At 41.5% G+C, this 20,482-nt stretch overlaps 1 protein-coding gene and 1 long non-coding RNA gene across 2 annotated transcripts in view; one reads left to right on the top strand and one right to left on the bottom strand.

The window, feature by feature from the left end:
* The window catches only part of TNIK (TRAF2 and NCK interacting kinase), a 398,889-nt gene extending 387,047 nt beyond the window's left edge, over positions 1-11,842 (bottom strand). The window contains exon 1 of the mRNA XM_019643919.1: positions 11,434-11,842. Coding sequence (XP_019499464.1) covers positions 11,434-11,490 — 57 coding nt within the window. The 5' untranslated portion in view covers positions 11,491-11,842. The remainder of the gene's footprint in view (positions 1-11,433) is intronic.
* A 179-nt stretch (positions 11,843-12,021) lies between these two features.
* Positions 12,022-20,225, top strand: LOC109383469 (uncharacterized). Its single transcript, XR_002124185.1, has 3 exons — positions 12,022-12,618; positions 12,709-12,846; positions 19,462-20,225. It is a non-coding gene; the product is annotated as an uncharacterized LOC109383469 (long non-coding RNA).
* Positions 20,226-20,482: the final 257 nt, after the last annotated feature.

Raw genomic sequence — 20,482 nt, forward strand, 5'->3', positions numbered from 1 at the left:
CTAAGATGCTGAACAACAGCTCAACCTGGAGCTGGGCTGCCTTGAGTCGCCGGCGACCGCGTAGGCTGCAGCCCCTGTGGCAGTGGGTTGCCATGGGCTACTGTGTGTAGCCAGCAGCCAGCGTGAGCGGCCAGCAGCCGCAGTGAGCGGCCGTCCAGAAGTCGGCGACTGATCTGCCTCGGCCGGGAAGAGCGCAGTGATGGTGCCAACTTGGGCCAGTGAAGGCCGGGAAGAGTGCAATGATGGTGCCAACTTGGGCCAGTGAAGCAACGTCCTCCACAACTAGACTGAAGAACAAAAGGACAGCAACTTGTCTGTTCCCCTTCCCCCAATTCCCCAGCGCTGTTCCCATCCCCCAATTCCCCAATTAAAAAAAAAAACTCTTAAAAAAAAAAAAGACATGCATAAGCAGTGTGTTTATCTAGAACTGTAGATTAAGTAACAACAGGACATCTTTGTGGCTAGGTAAGAAAGGTTGGTACATTGTTGTTACAAGGAGTCTGTGGGGTTTCTCAGTAAGGAAATCCTTTAACCTGCTGTCCAGATTCCAAACACCCACTCCATTTTCCAAGTATCAAAAAACAAACAACCCAAAGATTTCAGACTTCAAACAGAAATAGGGCTGAAAGCTTCCAGGCAATATCAACACCTCCTGAGGCTTTAAACTGAATCCCTACAGGCCCACATGGAAAAACAGGAAATTAACACCAGAAGGATGCACCTTCTTGATCATGTATTGGGGCTTTTCTGGCCCATAAATAAACTTGCTAACAACAACAAAAAAAAATTGGCAATGCAAAGAGCAGTCCAGGATTATCAGTTGAAAGTGGTGGACTTTTCCATTTCAGGTATCCCCCTTTCTTACAAATAATCCAAATGCATATATATTAGCATGGAATTTTAAATGTCATATTCCTAAAAGTATGTGCCTTCCACAATTTGAAGTCACATGCCTTATGAAAAATATTATTATTATTTAAATGTCATTACCTTATATAAATCACTATTTCCTACTCTGCAACATTTTCAGGCGTACTCAAATTTCTGTGGATATGTTCCGTGTTTTTCCAAAACAACTTGTATTTAGGAAATCATTTTTATGACTGTTTCTTTAACGTGCGTCTCTCCCATTCATTAGGCATTAAAATCCAGGAGGACAGCGTGCATCTGCGTCTTCATCATGATATCCTCAGCATCTAACACCATTCTGGGCGCACAGCAGATGCTCAATAAATATTGTTGAATGAAAGAATAGTTGAAGGATGAAAGAAGCAGGAAGAAAGAAAACTGTTTTCTAAACATTTAGGCCAGCAGTTCTGAAACTCTAAAACACATCAGAATTACCTGGAGGGCTTCTTAAGACTCAGGTTGCTGGGCCCCACCCCCAGAGTTTCTGATTCAGCAGGTCAGAGAGGCAGGACCTAAGGAATAATCATGAAGCTGCCCATCCAAGGATCTCACTTTCAGAATCACTCTTTAGGCAATTTACCAGTCAATCAGCTCTTAGAAAATCAAAATGCACAGGATACGCTTACTGAGAATCTACCCGTGGTTGAATCCTCTATTACCTACTGGATAAGCCACGTAGGTCCTTCTTCCAAACACCATCAAAATTGTCAAAACAGGACATGTGCAAAGAGTCAATACACAGACACATGTCCAAAACAGCAAGAAGTCATTAACACAGTCAAACTAAAGACATTTTAGTTCTCCAATGCATTTCTTTATGATGTATCCTACTGTGCAGTTTAATCTATTTTTCTCAGATAAAAATTACTAAGCCACAATGCATAGACATTCTTCCTTGTACTACGCCACTTCATTTCACTTACTAATGGGAGTTTCATCTGAGGCCAGGGCACGACATGTAGTGAGAGAGCCCATTTTAAAGCTGATTTATGTTTTTCATATTTTACTGTCTGTAAAGACCAGGGCAATGATCAACCCTCAGTCCTTAATGATCAGAAATCAAGCAGAGGCATTGATATGGTAGGTATATATATATATAGATAGAGATATATAGATATATATCTATATATCTCTATCTATATATAGATATAGATATAGATATAGATATAGATATCTCCTATCTCCATCATCACCAGGCTGAACAAAAGAATGTACAAAAACAATCCAACAGAGTCCCGAACTCTAACTCTCCCATCATTACATAGGTTTTTAAAGCATAGTTGGCATTAACTTTCAAATGTGTACCTTTCTCATGTCCTTGTTCTGGATTTCAGTGCATTTATATCCAGATTATAATCAGAGAGGATATTTAATTAGATAATGTTTGCAAGTACTTTGAAGATAGAAAGTGCTCTATAAATGCTAAATATTATTATTTAAATACAGTTTGCAATTACTGCATACAACCTATTCCACCCACCACACTGCTATAATTCGATAACTGGCAGCTTAAAAAAAAAACAAGCAAACAAAAAAACGTACCTAGAGGTAGAAATGATGAAACCATATCCATGTAAAGCTCTGGACTTTTACCCTAGTCATAAATAATTTATAGGCATTTTAAATGGAGGGTTAGGTTATAAAATTTAGTAAATCAAACAATTGACCTCTGAACGACTGACAACCACAAAATTGTACTGATGATGTCAATAGTTTCTTACTTATAAACCAAGTGGCAGGTAGATGGTGGTCTAAAACACAGGGCTCTTTACTCTCTGGCTGCCAGTTCTATCTTCTATTTCCTCCATTGTAATTTTAAAATACCTACATCCATCTAAAACAAAACAAAAAAAAGTGTAACTGAAGATTTTGATTTTAATAATTATCTGGCAGATAAAGGCTTGAGCATGGCTCCTGCTGTAACGTGTCTCATCATGCTATCTTCTGTGATAGCCACAAATTCAGTGGCCTCCCATTCTTAAAAAAATGGAAACCTTTGAGCCTGATTCCACATGTCTTCCAAACACACTTGGATGATTTTCCAAGGAGAATTTCAGTTAAATGTAAATATCCCTTATACTCAATGTGCAAGGAAATCACTGCTAATCCCCAAATGGTATGCACGTTAGGCTTTTAGGCAAGAAAAAGAACAACTACTTATTTTAAGCTGACCCTGGGTTATTGCAAAAACAAAATCACAAAGAAGAAGCACCCTGGAAATAACTCTTAAAATATCACTATGCTCATCAAAGAGATCTTGTACCCAAAACAAGGCTTCTGTGAAGCCTGTGAACCCCGGGAGAAAAAAATACATGAGACAGTCATGTCCAGGTCCGTAAGGCAAACAACGGCCAGCTGAGTCGCTATGGGAAGTGCCTCTGGGGCAGGTCGGTTGTAAGCTCCACCATTTAGCAGCTCTATGACCTTTGGTAAATTAATTGCTTTTGCTAAGCCTCAGGTGTTCATCTGAAAATGATATACACACTTATCTCACAGGAAATTGAGAGGTAAGCTTAACAATGTCAGCAGGCTTAGCAATCATTCATACACTGTCACTGTGAATTGCACTTCTAAGAAGTAACTCTAAGGAAACTGAGATGTACGCAAAGACAGGTATGTGTATAAGGATGTTTATCGAAGCACTATTTATAGAGTTGAAAAGTTGGAAATAACCAAAAGCTTCATTCAATAGGAATTGGTTAAATATATGATGATACATTCCTTCAATAAAATGCTAAGAAGTCATTAAAAACATCATTAGAAATTTGAACACTGATGGAATAGTTAAAGAAATTTTAAATTACATACTAATTTTTTTGGCGTGATAGTTATTGTGGTTATGTGTTTTTAAGAGTGCCTATCTTTTAGGGATGCACACTGAAATATTTACAAATGAATTGATATAAAGCTTCAAAATAATATGGGGGAGGAGGAGGGTATGGGATATGGAAAAACATATCCCAGTTTTTGTGTGGATATGTGTAGATTCAACAAGATTGGGCACAAGTGGGTAATTGTTAAATTGGGGGCTCATTATATTATTCTGTCTACTTTTTTAAATAACAATTTTAGTTAGATTTAATTCACATTCCATAAAATTTACCTTTTTGAAATGTACAAGTAATTTTTAGTATATTCACGGAGTAGAACACCTGTCACCACTATCTAATTTTAGGACATTAGAAGTCACTTCCCACTCCCCCTGTCCTCCAGCTTCCACAACTACTAATCTACTTTCTGTCTCTATGGATTTGCCTATTCTGGACATTTCATATAAATGGAATCATATAACATGTGGCCTTTTGCGTCTGGCTTCTTTTACTCAGCACAAGGTTCATCCGTGTTATATAGCAATAACGGCACTTCCTGTCATTGCCAATAATATTCCATTGTACGATATATTGCATTTCATTTATTCATTCATCAATAGACAGATATTTGGACTGTTACCACTTTTTGTCTATTATCAATAATGTTACCACAAACATTTGTTTATAAGTTTTTGTGTGGATATATGTTTTCAATTCTCTTGGGTGTATACCTAGGAGTGGAATTGCTGGGTCACATGGTAACTATATTTAACATTGTGAGGAACTGCCAACTTGTTTTCCAAAGTGGCTGTACCATTTTATATTCCTACCAGCAATGTATGAGCATTCTAGTATTATTTCTACTCTTACATAAGTTTAAAATTCTCCATAATAAACAGTTTAAAATTTATGCCATAGGAAAACATTAATGGCATACAAAAAGGCTAATTATTAACTTTAAAAAACAGGTGGTAGATAATACATAATGATTTGATCTTAATTTTTAAAAGCTATCTCTTTAGCTATGCATAGAAAAAAATCACTAAGCCATATACCAAAATGTATATGTGGTTATCATTGGAAATCATGAATTCTTTTTGCGTTTTCTTTATTTTCCAAATTTTCTGCAATGCAACCATGAGTTGCTTTTATAATGAGAACAAGAAAAAGCTCTTTCTAAATTAAACAAATTTTTGATTTTCAGCAGTCTTTGCTCCCATTCACAGTAACATTTTCTGGGCCCTGGAGTCCCAGAGGTCACCCTGGTGGGGGTTCCTAAGAAAATCAAATATACACATTGCTTCCATGAAGCTAACTGTCTATTAGCAAACATAGTCCAAGATAGAAAGTTCTGAGAGCTCTAGAAAGGGTATGAGGTCAGTTCTGAGAGGGTTTACAAGTGGAAGGGATAACTTCCAGCTGAGGGAAATCAGGGACAATTTTGTGGGAAAGGTGGCATTTAAATATTTAGTGTTAGGGTTGTAGGTAACAGAAAAGAAGAACAAGGTAGGGCACCCCCCCTAAAGAGAGAAGCAAGTTGTTCTCTATAGGAGTGAAAGAATGGTCATTAACACTGCAGCATGTGGTAGGAGGCCCAGCTGAATTTTAGCTGGTCTTGACAGAATGTTGAAGAGTGTTTTTTAGGAAGACTAACGTGGCTGCCATGTACCAGTCAGGAGAAGGCTGGTGGTAGAGTCCTAGGAACCAAGTCTTGTCATGGGTGCTGCTCAGGGGACAGTAACTGCAGCAGTGGTTGCCAGGAATGGAGACAAGGAGACCCGTGCAATAGATATTAAGGAAAGATTTTTAAGATTGAGGTGAAATAAAATGTGCTTTGAGAATTTCAAAGCACCCCCGTGAGACAACTCGAGACAGCGTGGGCATGTAAAAAGCAGATAGAGGGAAACAAGCTTCCAAGCAGAATGAAAGAAATTACAAGCGGAATTCATCCAACGTTTTCTATTTAAGTCCTCCCTCTCTCTGCACTAGGAACCTTATATTTATATAAGCAGAATAACATTTCATTCAAAAAATATCACCCAGATTTTCTTGGAATTCTCAGCACATGGCTAGTTCAGGTTCTGTTCTCAGAGAGCTACTTCTCACCCAGAAATGGAAGAACGAATTTGACATAAAAGCATCTTTCAGATACAAGTTATCTTAAATTCTATCAGAAACAGACTCAGAGATGGTTTGTGCTCAGCTGGGCGTGGCAGCCATGATTCAATCACAATAGCTCAAAGCTGGGTGGGCTTTAGAACCACTATCACTGAAAGAAGGAATGGCACAGAACAAGGAGGGAACAGAAGAGTAACTCCAGGGCAGAGACACAGAATGAAGAAAGGGCCAAACCAGCAAGACTCAAAACTACAAGATTTCAAAGAGCCTTCCAGAAAAGGAGGGAAATGTGACATTTCCATGAAGGAAAAGTGTGTGTATTCTTTCATCAACAAAATATTCCATGACCTCCTAAGTAGATCATTATGCAAACAGCAAACCATGACTTATATGAGCTTTTGTACTAGGATTACTCCAGTTAATAATGAATACCGAAAATGATTACGCATATTTCTCTGATGTTCTGATAACTACCACTACACCCTATTTTATTATGAGTCAATGTCATGGCAAAGAAAACACCTGTTTAATATCTCTAAAACACAACAAATGTATCTAATTTAAAAACTGCTATGCTATTTTCATTTTAAGATAACTGTTATCAATTCCGGCAACTTTACTAAACTCTCATTTAACACCAAATTTAAGTGTTCTTGGGTAATGAATTAATAATAATTCAAGATTTCTTTAAGCCCCATGAGACCTCTGGCCAGAACGTTTTTTAAACTTTTAAACTCTGGACTAGTAGTGTATCATGTCAGACGCCCACTCCTCCTACCCCACCCCCCAAACGCAAACTTTGAAAAGGCACAGGCATAGTAAATTTGTTTTTAGTTGAATAATGGTTAATCCATAAAAAGGAGAAAAAGTTTGTTTTTTTAAAAGAAAAAGAAAAATTAGAAGGTTTTAATGAATAATGTTGATACTTAATACTGGTTTAGCAATATCCTAATCTCCAAAAAGCTTCTGGGCTGTGCTCACCTTATATGTAATCAACGCTGATAGTGGGACAAAGGTCAACCCAGGCCATCAGAGAAACATACAAGGTTATATTGGTACATTTAAAAAAAAAAGAGATACTATTAAAAAGATGCAGGACTTTCTGATGTCTTTTTCTCAGGATCATTTTCAATTAGGTGTAATGCTGGGGATCAAATGCTGGTATCACCAAGTTTCCCATAAAATTGCATTTAATCATGGAATAGCAAATTCATATAGAGCTGTATGGTTTTCAAAGCATTGCTATAAATACTTTATTCGATTTTTGAAACTGGTGTATGAGGAAGGCAAGCAGTTGTGATAATTCCCATTGTTATTTATGATTAGATGACTTACCCAAAGTCACAAAACATTATAAGAAGACACTGACATAGAACCCAGTGCTCAGTCTACTCCTTCACTCATTAATTCATGCATTTATACATTTATTCAACTAACTGGAACTATGGCCTCAAAGATGAACAAGACCAAGCCTGGCCTAAAGGAGTCCCCCGTTTAGTGAGCAGGCAGAAAGAAAAGCCACACACCATTGTTGGCACAAGCATGAAACAGGAAAGATGCACACACGTCTTACAGATGAGGCCAATTCTTAAATCTAGGTTTCTATGTAGAAAGAAACAACTAGGCCCAGAGGAAGTGAGGGGTAAGGGAAAAGACAAACAGAGGTCATCTAATTTCGTTCAAATAGAAGTGAGTGCGAGTCCTGGCAGAAACTTAGAGTATGAAGTCAGCAGCAGCCAATCTTGCCCTTGAATGCCTTGCTCTTTGGGCCAAGCTAAAGACAGCCAAAGGGCTCAGATTCAGATATATGCTAATCTCCAAAAAGCTTTCTGGGCTGATCTCACCTCATATGTAATAAAGCATACTAGTGGCAAATTTCATTTCTTTTAATACTGTGATGTCTTGAAGGAACAGTGACTCAAGCCCTGGGTTTGAATGAGTAGATTGTTTTCTGTAGCCAATATGTAAATACACATTTCATATACCCACATGGACGATTCACATCCATAATACTATATTTAAGGATCCACATAGATGATACAAAACATACATAGAACTCTATAAATCTCACATGCAGAGACAAATGAGTAATGTGTATATCTAGATGACCCCCTGAAACATGTTCAGATGGAGATGGGTTACGGAGAGGTTACCACACAGGACAACCATCTGTCCTAGATGCTTTAGACAGTCATTTATTGCACAGGAGGAACTGAAGGAGGGGGTTGGACAAGATGAATTCCAAAGGCTCCTTAAAGCTCCATGGTTTTATGTATTATGAGTTCACCTGCACGAAACAGTTTCTCTATTCTTGAGAAATAAAATTCCATGACCCTTGTGAAATTATTCCTCTCTGTCTTTTCTTTGTACTCAGGCAGAAAATGTATTATTGATTTCTGATTCAACCACAGACAATGTGACTTAGAGAAAAGAGCATTGAGTGAGGAGTCAGGAAACCCAGATTCTCTCCCCAAACCACCCAGGAAGAGGGGTGGGAGGTGGGGGCTGTGTGACCTTGGGCAATAGTCTTCACATCTCTGAGCTTCAGCTTCCCAAGTATTAAATGAAAGGAATGGCTAAGTGTTCTACAATTCTTTCCCATTTCTAAACCTATGAAATCATCCCCCTCCCCCAAGGTTTAGTTTATCTCTGGAGCTCTAAAAATCAGGACTAATCAAACTGGATTCAGATCATCTCTTTCCTAACCAAAGAAGATCCTGTTTTATCTTACTTTTAAAAACCATCCAAATCTTGCATAATTTAAATGATCAGTGCTGTCACTGGTTGCTCTGCTTTAAATTATGCATTGTTGCTATTTGGGGAAAATTTAGACCAGGTCCAGTCTGGGATCACTGGCGGAGAACAATAAGCCCCCAAAGTGAGAAGGATAAAGGCCTCTCCAGACAGGATCTGCTTTTAATGCACTGAGAGCAGGGTTTACAAAAAGAGCATTGATTGTGTACATTAAAGAGCCACTGAAACAGCAAGGGACTGGTAAGGCTGCAGAAAATTCTCCTAGAAGCCACTGACCTTGGCTGCATTTCAGGGGTCAGGCATTCCCAGGAGGTTCTCAGCAGGCAGGCTGAAGGTTTAGGAACAAATGAAACCTCTCATCTAGATGAGCCCACTTCTAATTGGGGAAGACAGAGACAGATGATCTGCCCTCTGATTTGTGAAAATTACCTATATGGTTGTTGGACCCACTCCCGGCCTGCACACCTCACCCACCACAAGACTGGTGGCAGACGCCAGCCCTCCAACTGTCTCCACATCTGCATTTAAGTCCTCCAGGCGGCTGACAGCAGCTCTCCAGTTTCCTGGGCTAGCCTCAGCCCTCCTCCCTCCCTCTTTCCACACCTCCTGCAGGCAGAAATACCGAGGCCCAAGTCACAAAAAGCAATTTCGGTGCCTCTTGCAAAGATATCTTTTCAAAATATAGATCTCAGGAGCGCAGGTTTCCCATGTGTGAACTGCACCCCAGACCTATTAGTGAGCCCTCACAGTTGTTCACAAGCCTGCAGGCTCTGTGCTCAGTATCTCCAAAAAGCCTTCCTCAAGAAAAACCACAAGGGACACCTCTGACCAAGCCCAACTTAAAATCAGAGTGCTTCCCATTACAGAAGCGATGTCGAGATTCTGACTCGGGGAAATCACAGGTTTCTCCCATTGTTCACACGCCTTCCCCAGCCTTTGCCACTTTCCCCTACTCGGAAGTCTGGACCATCCATCCACCTGATTAACTGGCTGGCAGCAACTCCCAGTGCAGAAAGTAGGGCAAATGAATACACACACAGCCTGTAAAGAAGGAAGCCACAGACTTGGCCAAAACACCCACCCTGTTACCAACCCGCACCCCCAGCTGCCCAGGGGGCACCGATTCTGCATGTAGCATTTCAACCCCGGGAAATAGACAGCTTACTGTAATAATGAATGAATGAGCTTTTTGCTACCCAACTATCAAAAACGCCAGTTACAAATGGCACCTCTGTTCCTTCTCAACCCCCTGACTGCCTTGCAGAAACCTCACCTTTTGGATGCAACGATTAAAGACAGGGGGAGGAGGAGTTAAAAAAAAAGAGGGGGGTAGGTAGGGAGACGGGATTAAAGAGGCTAAAGAAAAAGTGACACTTTGACCATCAAGGTAGCTCTTTAAAATAACGGTGGAGAAAGAGGCAATATCGGGAGAAGTGCTGGAGATGCAAGTACATAACCCTGAATGTAGCACAATGTAACAATGCACTCAGGAGGGAATGTGAACTTCCAAGCTTCACCTGTCCTGCATGTCCCTGCGTTGAGAGCCACCATCAACTGAGTCTCACCGACCCTCCATGTCTCATGTATATGCAGTTGCTCATCTAATTTTTTTTTTTTAATTTTGTGGTTCAGGAATGGAAGCAGCCGGCTTTAAATCGGAGTCCAATCCTTCTAAGACCCCTGCTGCAGTCGCCACCCACACCCCTCACCCCCTTCCCAGCAGGCAGCATCTAATTAAAATGGCAAGAAAGCTCTGCCCCCTTCCGCGAAGGAGAGTGTTGAGATTGGGGGGTTGGGGGTGGGGAGGCGTCAAGGCTGCACTGGGATTCCTGGGATTCTGGTCTCAAAACAACAGCAAAATGGATTCTATACCAGTGATGTCTTAGTCAATACAATGAAACGGCGTCTAAGGCAATTCACGTTAAGGTAAACGCAAACCAGCGGGGCTGAGGGTTGGGACGTGTTCTACAAAGGACTGGCCACAGACAGGGAAAACACACACACACACACACACACACACACACACACACACACACACACACACACACACACACACTTGGGAGTTCCGGTCTGAACACATCGCTTTCACCTGCTTAAGTTCAGCCATAAAACTGAAATGTCACAGCCACAAAATCAGAAAGCACAGGCTGGGCTGAGTGAAAACCATAAATAAAGGTGAGTGGCACACTGGCCTTTAAGAGAGCGCTGAGATGGAGTGGGGGCGCGGAAGGCAGAAAAGGGGGGAAGGGGAGGCCGCTGCCATGTCCAAGACCAGCATAGAAATAGCTGCCCCCTTGGAGAAAGAAGCGGGTTCGACTCCGTGGGGACCACCGGGCTCACAATGTCATCTTGCACATAGCTGGAAAACGTGAGGGGCCAGTGCCCTTATTCACGCGGTTATTCTTTTGCAGTCGCCTTGGCACAAGACGACTGCCCGGGGCTTGTGCGTGCACACACACACACACACACACACACACACACACACACACACACACACACACACACACACACACACACACTCTCTCTCTCTCTCACTCTCTCTCCCCCCCCCCTCTCAGATGAGCCTTTCATTTTAATGCGCTTACACGGGTCTAAGATGAAATTGGCATAAGCTCCACGCGCTCCTGTGGGTTTTCGGCCACAACCAGAGGACACGTAGCGTACAGTCCCTGCCGTGGGGGCTTAGGCGAAAGCACCTCGGCAGCCTCCAAATCCAACCGAGAATCCAGGTTCCCTCCGCGTCGCATTCGCCCGCCTCTGCCCACCAGCCCCAGTCCACGCACCGAGCCCATTCACCCTGACCCCAAGCCCCGAGAAAGAAATCAGAAAACGTTCTACTCACCCTCAGAGCCGAGAGATCGATTTCATCCAGGCTGCGAGCCGGAGAGTCGCTCGCCATGTCTACTTCTTCGCCAGAGAAATGGACCAAAACCACCCCGAAGCTTCTCCCTTGGAAATTCCACCTTGGTCTATTTCACTCGCGTCCTCATGCGGGTGTCGCGCCAGAGGCCCCCGGGCCCAGCCTCCCCCGCCCACCCCGGCTCCACAGCGCCCGATCCTGATCCTCCGCGCCTGGGTCCGCCCGGTCCCGGAGCCCAACCTGCGCGGATCTCCAAACCCAGAGCAGCGGTGCGTGTGGGCTGCGCGCCCTGATCGGCTAAGGGCGCAGGGGCTGCGTGGGTGTATTTAAATGGGACATGCTTCTTTGCTTGTGCGTGGATGGCGGCTGCATTGGCTGTTATAATGAGACACATCAACTCCTCCACTCAGCTGGAGGGTGGGGGTGGAGAACCACACAGAGCTGTCTATCATCGCTTCCTGGGAGGAGTAAAGGGGGGGAAAGAGGCGGAGGGGGCGTGGCCTCCGACTGGGGCGAGGCTGCGCTTCCTGACCGGTTCCCTCTGCACCAGAGTGGACGGGGGAGGGGCGGGTACCCTTTCCGCCCAGGCTTTTGCGGACTAATAGGGCTGACTCCGAAGAGTTGTTTCTTAACCCTGCCGTGCTTATCGTAGGGGTAAAGGGGCTATTTGGACACACATATTTGTGTGTGTCCAATTCGTGCGCTGCAGCAATATGGCCCTTTAATCGCATCTGGCGGTTTCTCGGCAAGGTTCAAATGCTGTAGCGCTGAAAAATCCGGGATAAAAAAGAGCGACACCCTCCCTCCCCCATTAATTATTTGTGGGGCTGGAGTATCGCAGGCTGGTGCAACCGGTGCATATAAGGACTTGAGTGCAAGGAAAGGGACCCGCCTCCAGCCGCGGAACGAATGGGGGAGAACGCGCGCTCGCACGGTGCGTCCAGCCCCGCGCCTCGGCAATTTGCCCCGGCGGCTGGGTGGGGTCTGCCAGCTGCTCCCCTTGCTCCGGGATGGCGGGTCCCTCTCTGCTTCGGGGCTGGGAAGGTTTGCCAGAAGCGGGAGAGCTGGGAGTCTGAGCTCCTCTTCGCTTCGCCACACCCAGGACCTGCCGGTGCCGCAATTCCCCCAAGGAAACAACCGAATTGAAACAAGAGGCTTGTTTTCCAGGTGCAATAGCTTGAATTCTTAAGGTAACTCTAAAAGCAACACTGGGTAAGGCAGCACTCGCCGACTCAGGACTCGACGTTTCTCTTTCAGGCAACTTTACCGCGGCTGACCTCCCCAGATTGATGGAGAAAGTTTGGCTGTCGGATAAGATGTAACACACGAGGTGTACAACCAGAGAGCGGTTCCACTCCACCTGCTTTCTCATTTAAAGGCTGAATGTTTACAGTGGTAAATATGACATGCTGTAATCAAGGGTGTGAATTTGCTTCCCCCAGGCCCCGCACTGCCCTTCCTTTCCAGCCTTGACCATGCTAAATACATAGGAAGAAACGCAAAAATTGAACTTTTGCCCAAACACAGCAGTTGCTTTGAAAGCATTACCTGCACCCCTGTTAAGATGAGAATTTACTTCTGGCCAAATGCACTGAGGGTTTTTTAATCGTGTAGAGTGAGTATCAGCTTAAGAGTAAGGCTTTTGAATGAATGAATGAATGAATGAATGAATGAAAGCCAAAGCAGTTAATTCGTCAGGATTGCAGATATTAGAGGACTTTTAAACAGCATTCAGTATGTGCTGTGCTGTTTTTGTTAATATTATTGTGTTTATTTATATGCACTGTGGATCATGAAACTTGAAAAAATATTACACCTCAATGGCCATAGAGTTGTTCAGGAGCTTTTGCCATTAAAACGTCAAACGTTTAAACGTGTTATATTCAAAAGGCTCTATTTGATCTCTTATTTTTAAATAAAATCATCCAGCTCGAGGTGGTAAGTAACGGTTCAGTAAGCCACCAGGTAATATCAAAATGACATAGAAAACTATCATTTCCTATTATTGTCCTTATTTTTCCCCTTCCAAGTGCCTTTTTTATCCTTAATCTAGATGACAAGTGTTGAAAAAAATTAAGATCAGGTATTGAAATCTACCGTGTTTCCCTGAAAATAAGACCTACCCGGAGAATAAGCCATAGCATGATTCCACCAGGATATGGAGGGCACACACCCCTCACATGAGGGTTTTATGACCTGTTTCAGGGAGAAGGGTGCCTTTTCCACTTCAGCTTAAAACATTCAGTATGCCAAGGTGCCATATTTTGGCACCTTAAAAATGACACTACGGCTTCTTTTCTGGCTATGTCTTATTTTCCAGGAAACGGTATGAACAGAACTATTTCTAAAACTCCAAACATTTTTAAAATGAGATCAACTTTTTTTTTTTCCCATGGAGAACCTTCATTTTATACTCCAGATTTTATTTGATACATCAGAAATAGATCATTTCTTTTGGCATTAGTATGCTGTATCAGGCCATGAGAATGCCATGATACTGGCACTAAATTCTACCCTTGGATTTAGAATTAGATTCAAAACTATATTCAGTGATTGGTACTAAATGGGGAGGGCTTCCTAGGAGTCAGGAGGATGATGAGAGTCAGGTGAAGGCAGGGGTGCTGGTTGCAGGAAATACCCTAAGAGGAGAGATTATAATAGCCAAGGCATCCCCAGCTGGTAAGGGAAGAGAAGGTGGAAACTTCTAGCAGTTTGTGCTAGAGGTGAAGCAATAGTGGTGACTGGACTGAGGAAGAAAGCAGAGGTCAGATCAGGTAGAGCTTTGTGTACCTCTTGTACTGTTGTTATTTACTTAATATTTTCTTTGAATCAACACTTTTTTACATTTAATTTAAAAGGAAACATAAGTTACTACTGTAAATGGAAAGCTGGCAACACTTGCTAAAAAAAAGGGGGGGGTAACCATTAAAATAAATATAATGGAAAATAAATCATTAAATTCTAGTTAGCCATCATGGCCTGCCTCAGGCTTCTGTCCTGAGGCCTGCTCTTAGTTGTTAAAAGAGAGATTAGCAAATGCCTGAAAAGTCATTCAAAACTGGACCAAAGTGAGATTTTCCTCTGGGTGTAATCTGAAAGACTGAATGAATTGCTATCATTTATGTGCAGTTTGAAAGCCTGAAGAACAATACGATATTCTGTTTATATCTGTCTAAATATAAAAAGCATGGACATATTCTGTTTATATCTGTCTTAACTATAAAAACCATGGACACAAGCAGGAAGGATATAGATTAACTTCAGGATAGTGAGAATGGAAGAAGACAAATAGAATGGGAGGCACAAAGGAGGCTCCAACCATGATGTCTAGTTTATTTAAAAAAAAAAAAAGATCTCAGGCAAAGATTGCTAAATGTTTGGAACTGCTAAATCTGGATCATGACCCTATTTATTATATTGTTCTCTGTATCTTTTTGTATATTTGAAATATTTTTATGTCTTAAAAATATTTATAAAAAAGAGAATGCCAAAGGGGGTTATGTTCTCTATATAAGGTTCAATGTTATTTATTGTCAAATCCGTGCTCCAACGAAAATAAACACTGGAAATCAGTAACACTGCTGGTGGAGCTTCTAAAAGCACACTCTGCACATCTTACGTCACCACAAATCCCTAAATATAACAGAAAATATATTTTTAAAAATTCATTAGTGTTCTAGAAGACAAAAAAAGGCAGCATCCATGGCCCAGCATTTCAAAGGACTGCCTAGATTATATAAAGCAGACAGGATTGGATTGCCAGGAGAGACACAAACCAAAACGGTATAGGGTGGGACCACAGTGAGAGTTGGGGCAGCTTCAAGCTCAGAGGCAATGGCTACAAAGAGCAGGTACGTTCATCATGAAGAATGATAAAAGAATGGCATTAATTCACTCTTTCATTTTAACAAATGTACAGATCATTTACTCTGTGCAAGACACGATACTAGGCCCTGGAGATTTTCCTTCACAGAGTCAGATAATTAACTTATAAATAATTGATACCTAAGATTATTTTAGATGGTAGTAAGTGATATGAAGAAAGTTAAGCAAGATAATGAGAATTAACAGGTGGATGTGTCTACCCCCAGCCCTAATACCCACTCTGAATATGGGCGCTCAGGCCAAGGAAACAGGGTATCACTCCAAGGAACTGATCACCAATTGCCAAGAGAAATGGGGCCACATAAAAACACAGGCAGAAGTAAACCATCTGCGTGCCCTGCCATACACCACGTCCTGTCCTGCCCCGCTCCCCACCACATTCAGCAGAGCAAGCGCTCAGAATTAGAATCTGCACCACAAATAGGCAAACAAGATTTCCACATACTAAGATGAGTAGATAACCCAGATCACCAATCATTTGTAGAAATCTGTTACTATGAAAGATAGGCACTAACTTCTGTCAACAAACAAATTAAACACCCAAAGTTATTTTTAATAGAACAAAAAGTGTGTTTTTTTGTTTTGTTTTGTTTTTGTGTGTGTGTGTGTATGTATTATGTATTCCTCCGAGGGATAATAGAGGACCTTACATTCATAAAACAACCAGGTTATTATGAAAACAAACCAGTTGGAAGACTAATTAAGAATATACTTATTGAATTTGTTAAATGAATAGAAAGATTGAACAATAGGTGATACTATGCTGCAGACTCTCCTAAGCATTCATGTATTAACATATTTTATCTTTATACTTACAAAATAGGCAATATTATCAGTATATTCATTTTACAGATAAGTAAACTGAAAAATAGAAAGGTTAATTAACTTAAGGCAACACTGTAATAAATGGCTGAACCAGAATTTGAACTCAGGCTCTTAATCACCATGCTATATTGACTCAAGCTGGACTGAAGAGTGAATTAATAAGCTAGAAGATTGGGCCCAATTTTCTCCCATATTGCAGGAGAAAGGATAAAGCAATGGCAAAAGTTCAAGTAATATGGAGAATAAATCCAGAAGTTACAACATTCATCTAATTGGAGATCTAGAGAATGAATGGAAGGAAATAAATAAATGATTTCAAATGTTCTTGTGTCTTCAGGCTAAAAGCTCCTATTCAGTGCATAACTAAAAAATACTACACTTGAACACATCATGATGAAATTTCAGAGCATCAAGGATCAAAAAGGAAATTCTAACCGGATCACCTACTTCTCATCAGCAACAAATGGATGCTAGTAGATAATGGAACAAAGTATTCTAAGGGGATTGTTTTTGACTTAGAATTCTCTAATCAACTAACATTTAAGACAGAGTACAAAATAATGACACATTTTCAGACACATAAGCATTCAAGTGGTTCACCATCTCTTAAATTATTATTGGAAAATGTATTCTACCAAAGAGAAAACTGAATCGAAAAAGAAAGCATGCAATACAAAAGACAATGAGTGGTAAGCAAAGGCAGCTGTTTGTCACCCACTCCAAGTCATTCTCTTTCTTTCTTACTGGCAAAATACTGATTCTGAGAACTTAACCTTCAGGTATTTAAAGAATATGGGCTCTCCCCAACCCCAGAATGAGAGTGAATGTTAACTGATCTAAACTCATCATAGGAATTCTACTCTCTCCAAATGGTTGGTTTAGACATAGGCATATCATGCAACACTGACTAAAGAAAAGTGATGAGAAGTCTGGTGGGCGTTATAAGAATGGTTTTCCACTTTGAAAAAAAAAAAAAGGAAGTAAATAAGAAAAGAGAAGAAGGTCAGGAAAAGCTTCCTGCCCGCGGTAGCCATCCTCCTAAACGCCTTCCAATCAGCCTGACCTCCTGGTATTTATACCCTTGTGTTGGTCCCTCTAACATAGAATACAGAGGACTTCCAAAACTGGGTAATAAAAGGCATTTCTTGATCTCTTGGTTCGTTTGCTCTGAGTTTCTCAGTCTCAGCACTGTAGGCATTTGGGGCTAGAGAACTCATGCTGTAGGGGACTGTCCTATGCAGTATACGATGTTTAGCAGCATCCTTGGTCCCTACCCACTAGATACCAATAACACCTTCCCATTTGTGACAACCAAAAATGTCTCCGGACATTGCCAAATGTCTGTTGCAGAGCAAAGTCACCCCCAGTTGAGAACCACTGCTTTAGGGGAAGCTAGCCACCGCGTCCTGTGGACATTCATGCAACTTGCCAGCCATGTTAGTGAGCTGCCATGAAGTAGGTAGATCCTTCTGGTCTAGTCAAGCCTTCAATTGATTGCAGTCTTTAACTGCAACCTCATGAGAGATACTGAGGTAGAACCACCCAACCAAGCTACTCCCAAATCCCTGCTCCACAGAAACCATGATAGATGCTAAATGTTATTGTTGTTATAAGCCAGTTGATTTGTTATGCAGCAATTGATAACTAATACACTGTCTTCAGACAGTGTCTTGTGTAGATATGATAGCTGGAGCTATAGCAGCCACCTTCCTACCGGGTCAGGATGAACTTGAGAAAAAAAGCAAAGAATGAAAAGCACTTGGATCCTTAATGACATTGTGGAGACACCAAATTAATCCAGGAACAACCTATCTCTGAACATCTTTGCATATGACATAAGTTTTTCTCATTTTAAGCCACCTTTAGTTGGGTATCCTGCTATTTGCAACCCAAACACTTCCTGTTACAGAAAATAAAACTTTTAATTAACTCTTTATCATTGCTCATTAAGTAAAAAGAAATAATGATAATCTGAAACTAAAATGATCTTATCATGAGGGTAAAGGGATAGAGAAAAAAAGCAGATTAAGATTTTTTATTTATTTGGAGATGTATATGGATGCTATCTCTAAACACATAGAGAAAAATGTAAGTTGAGTATGCATGATAAATATAAGGGTCACCATATAGGCAAATATAAATTGGATGTTTAAGTTAAAAACTACTTGATTGAAAATTAATGGAACAAGAATACTTGATGGTGTCAATAAAATGGGGAAAGAAAAAATATAAACCAGTATGTGTAGTATAAAGGACATATTTTTGAAGTGGTGGGGCCCACTCAGAGCCCAGTCTGCTTTTGTATACAGTAAGTCCCTGACTTATGAACATTCGAGTTGCGAACTTTCACAGATACAAACGGACCTCGCAATACAAACATTCATACATGCAAACAAATGGCGGAAGTAGCTCACATGTCTGCCGGACATTGTCACAGTTGTGCTGCTGTGTGCTCACTGTACAGTGCGATAGTGTACAGCAGTACAGTGCTCAACCAGAGCCCAGGATGTCCGGAAGCAAGAGGAAAAGCGGCGGTGATGTGGAGGGGACTGCTAGGAAGCGCAAAGCAATAACCATGGAAACAAAAGTGAAAATAATTGAGAAATTGGACCAAGGCGAAAAGATGATAGATGTCGCTCGTTCTTATAACATGAATCGTTCAACCATTGGCTTTACATTATATATTTGTGTCAAAGATGTATAAGACTCAACTTTGTCGGACAAAGTTACGAACAAATCTGACTGACGAACGTTCTCCCAGAACAGAACTCGTTCGTAAGTCAGGAAGTTACTGTACTGTGGTAGGTAGACTAATGCCCGTCCCCTCGCCCCCCCAAAGATGTCCATGTTCCAATCTCAGGAACCTGAGAATATGTTACCTTACATGGCAAGAGGGACTTTACACATGTGCTTAAGGAATTTGAGATTAGCAGGGTGGGCCCAATGTAATCACAAGTGTTCTTAAAAGTGAAAGAGTCAAAATTGGAGGAAGAGATAAAATGGAAGAAAGGACAACATTGCTGACTTCAAAAATGAAGGGATGCAGGCAGCCTCTAGACGCTGGAAAGGGAAGGAAACAGATTCTCCCCTGGAGTCCCCAGAGAGGAGTGCAGCTCTGCTGACACCCTGATTTTAGCCCAGTGAGACCCCTTTTGCCTTCTGACCTCCAGACTATAAAATAATAAATTTGTGTTGTTTAAAGTCACTAAGTTTGTGGTTATTTGTCATAGCAGTTATAGAAAACGAATAAGATGTCCTGTATCCATATTTCCTTTTGAATAATTGTCTCTTTCTCCTTAGTTAACAGATTTTTGAGGCTGTTACTCAGCTTTTTCTGCCCACTAGTAGACAAAAGGTGAGTAGGTATCTGAAATCCGAACAGGAGAAGTGTCCCTCACAGAAACCTGGAACTTCAGAAGAATGGCAACAACCCTGAGAATGGTTAGCAGTTATGGTGCTACCCTACCCATAAGGTCCATACCCTACCCTAAAGCCCATTCCTCCTTCCTGTTACTCAGACGTTGCTTTGTGTCCTGTTCATTTCCAAGCTTGGCTCTCTGTGCTAATTATCCATTGTTGTGTAACAAACCACCTGAAAACTCAGTGAGTAAAAAACATTTTTTCATTCACAAGTCTGTAATTTGGGCAGGGTTTGCTAGGGGAGGCTCATTTGCACTATGTAGCATAAGCTGAGGCTGGAGGGCCCACATCCAAAGTGACTCGCTCATGCACGGAGCAAGTTTGGTGCTGGGCTATTCGCTGAGTACTCAGCCAAGGCTGATGGCTGGGAGCTTTGGTTCCTCTCCAGGCTGGTCTCTTCATAGGCCATTGGGGTTCATCACGGCATTGTGGCTGAGTTCCAAGAACAAGTATCCCATGAGAACCAGACAGAAGCTGTATCACCTTTTCTGACCGAGCCTCAAAAGTCATGTGACTTCAGTTCCACCACTGTCACAAATATACACAGATTCAAGGGGAAGATACAGACATCCCACCTTTCGATGGGAGGAATATCTAAGTCACATTGAAGAAGAGCATGTGGGATGGAAGATACTGTTGCAGTATTTTTTGAAACTAAAGCCTACCACATCCTTCTAGCCTTATGATTGATTCTCCATCCTCAGTATCTTTGCCTTTGTGCATATTAACCAGAACTGGTTTTTCCTTTTACTTGCAACCGAAGAATAAAGCAGCAAGCATAAACACAAACATATCAGAATAAGTGTAAATATGTAAATTCCCTCATTAAAAGACAGAAGCTCTCAGTGGGTAAAAGCAAATCAAAATAACCACAGTAAACTAAGAATACACTTACTTTTCA

The sequence above is a fragment of the Hipposideros armiger genome, unplaced genomic scaffold (assembly GCF_001890085.2).
Source record: "Hipposideros armiger isolate ML-2016 unplaced genomic scaffold, ASM189008v1 scaffold_83, whole genome shotgun sequence".
Classification (NCBI taxonomy): Eukaryota; Metazoa; Chordata; class Mammalia; order Chiroptera; family Hipposideridae; genus Hipposideros; species Hipposideros armiger.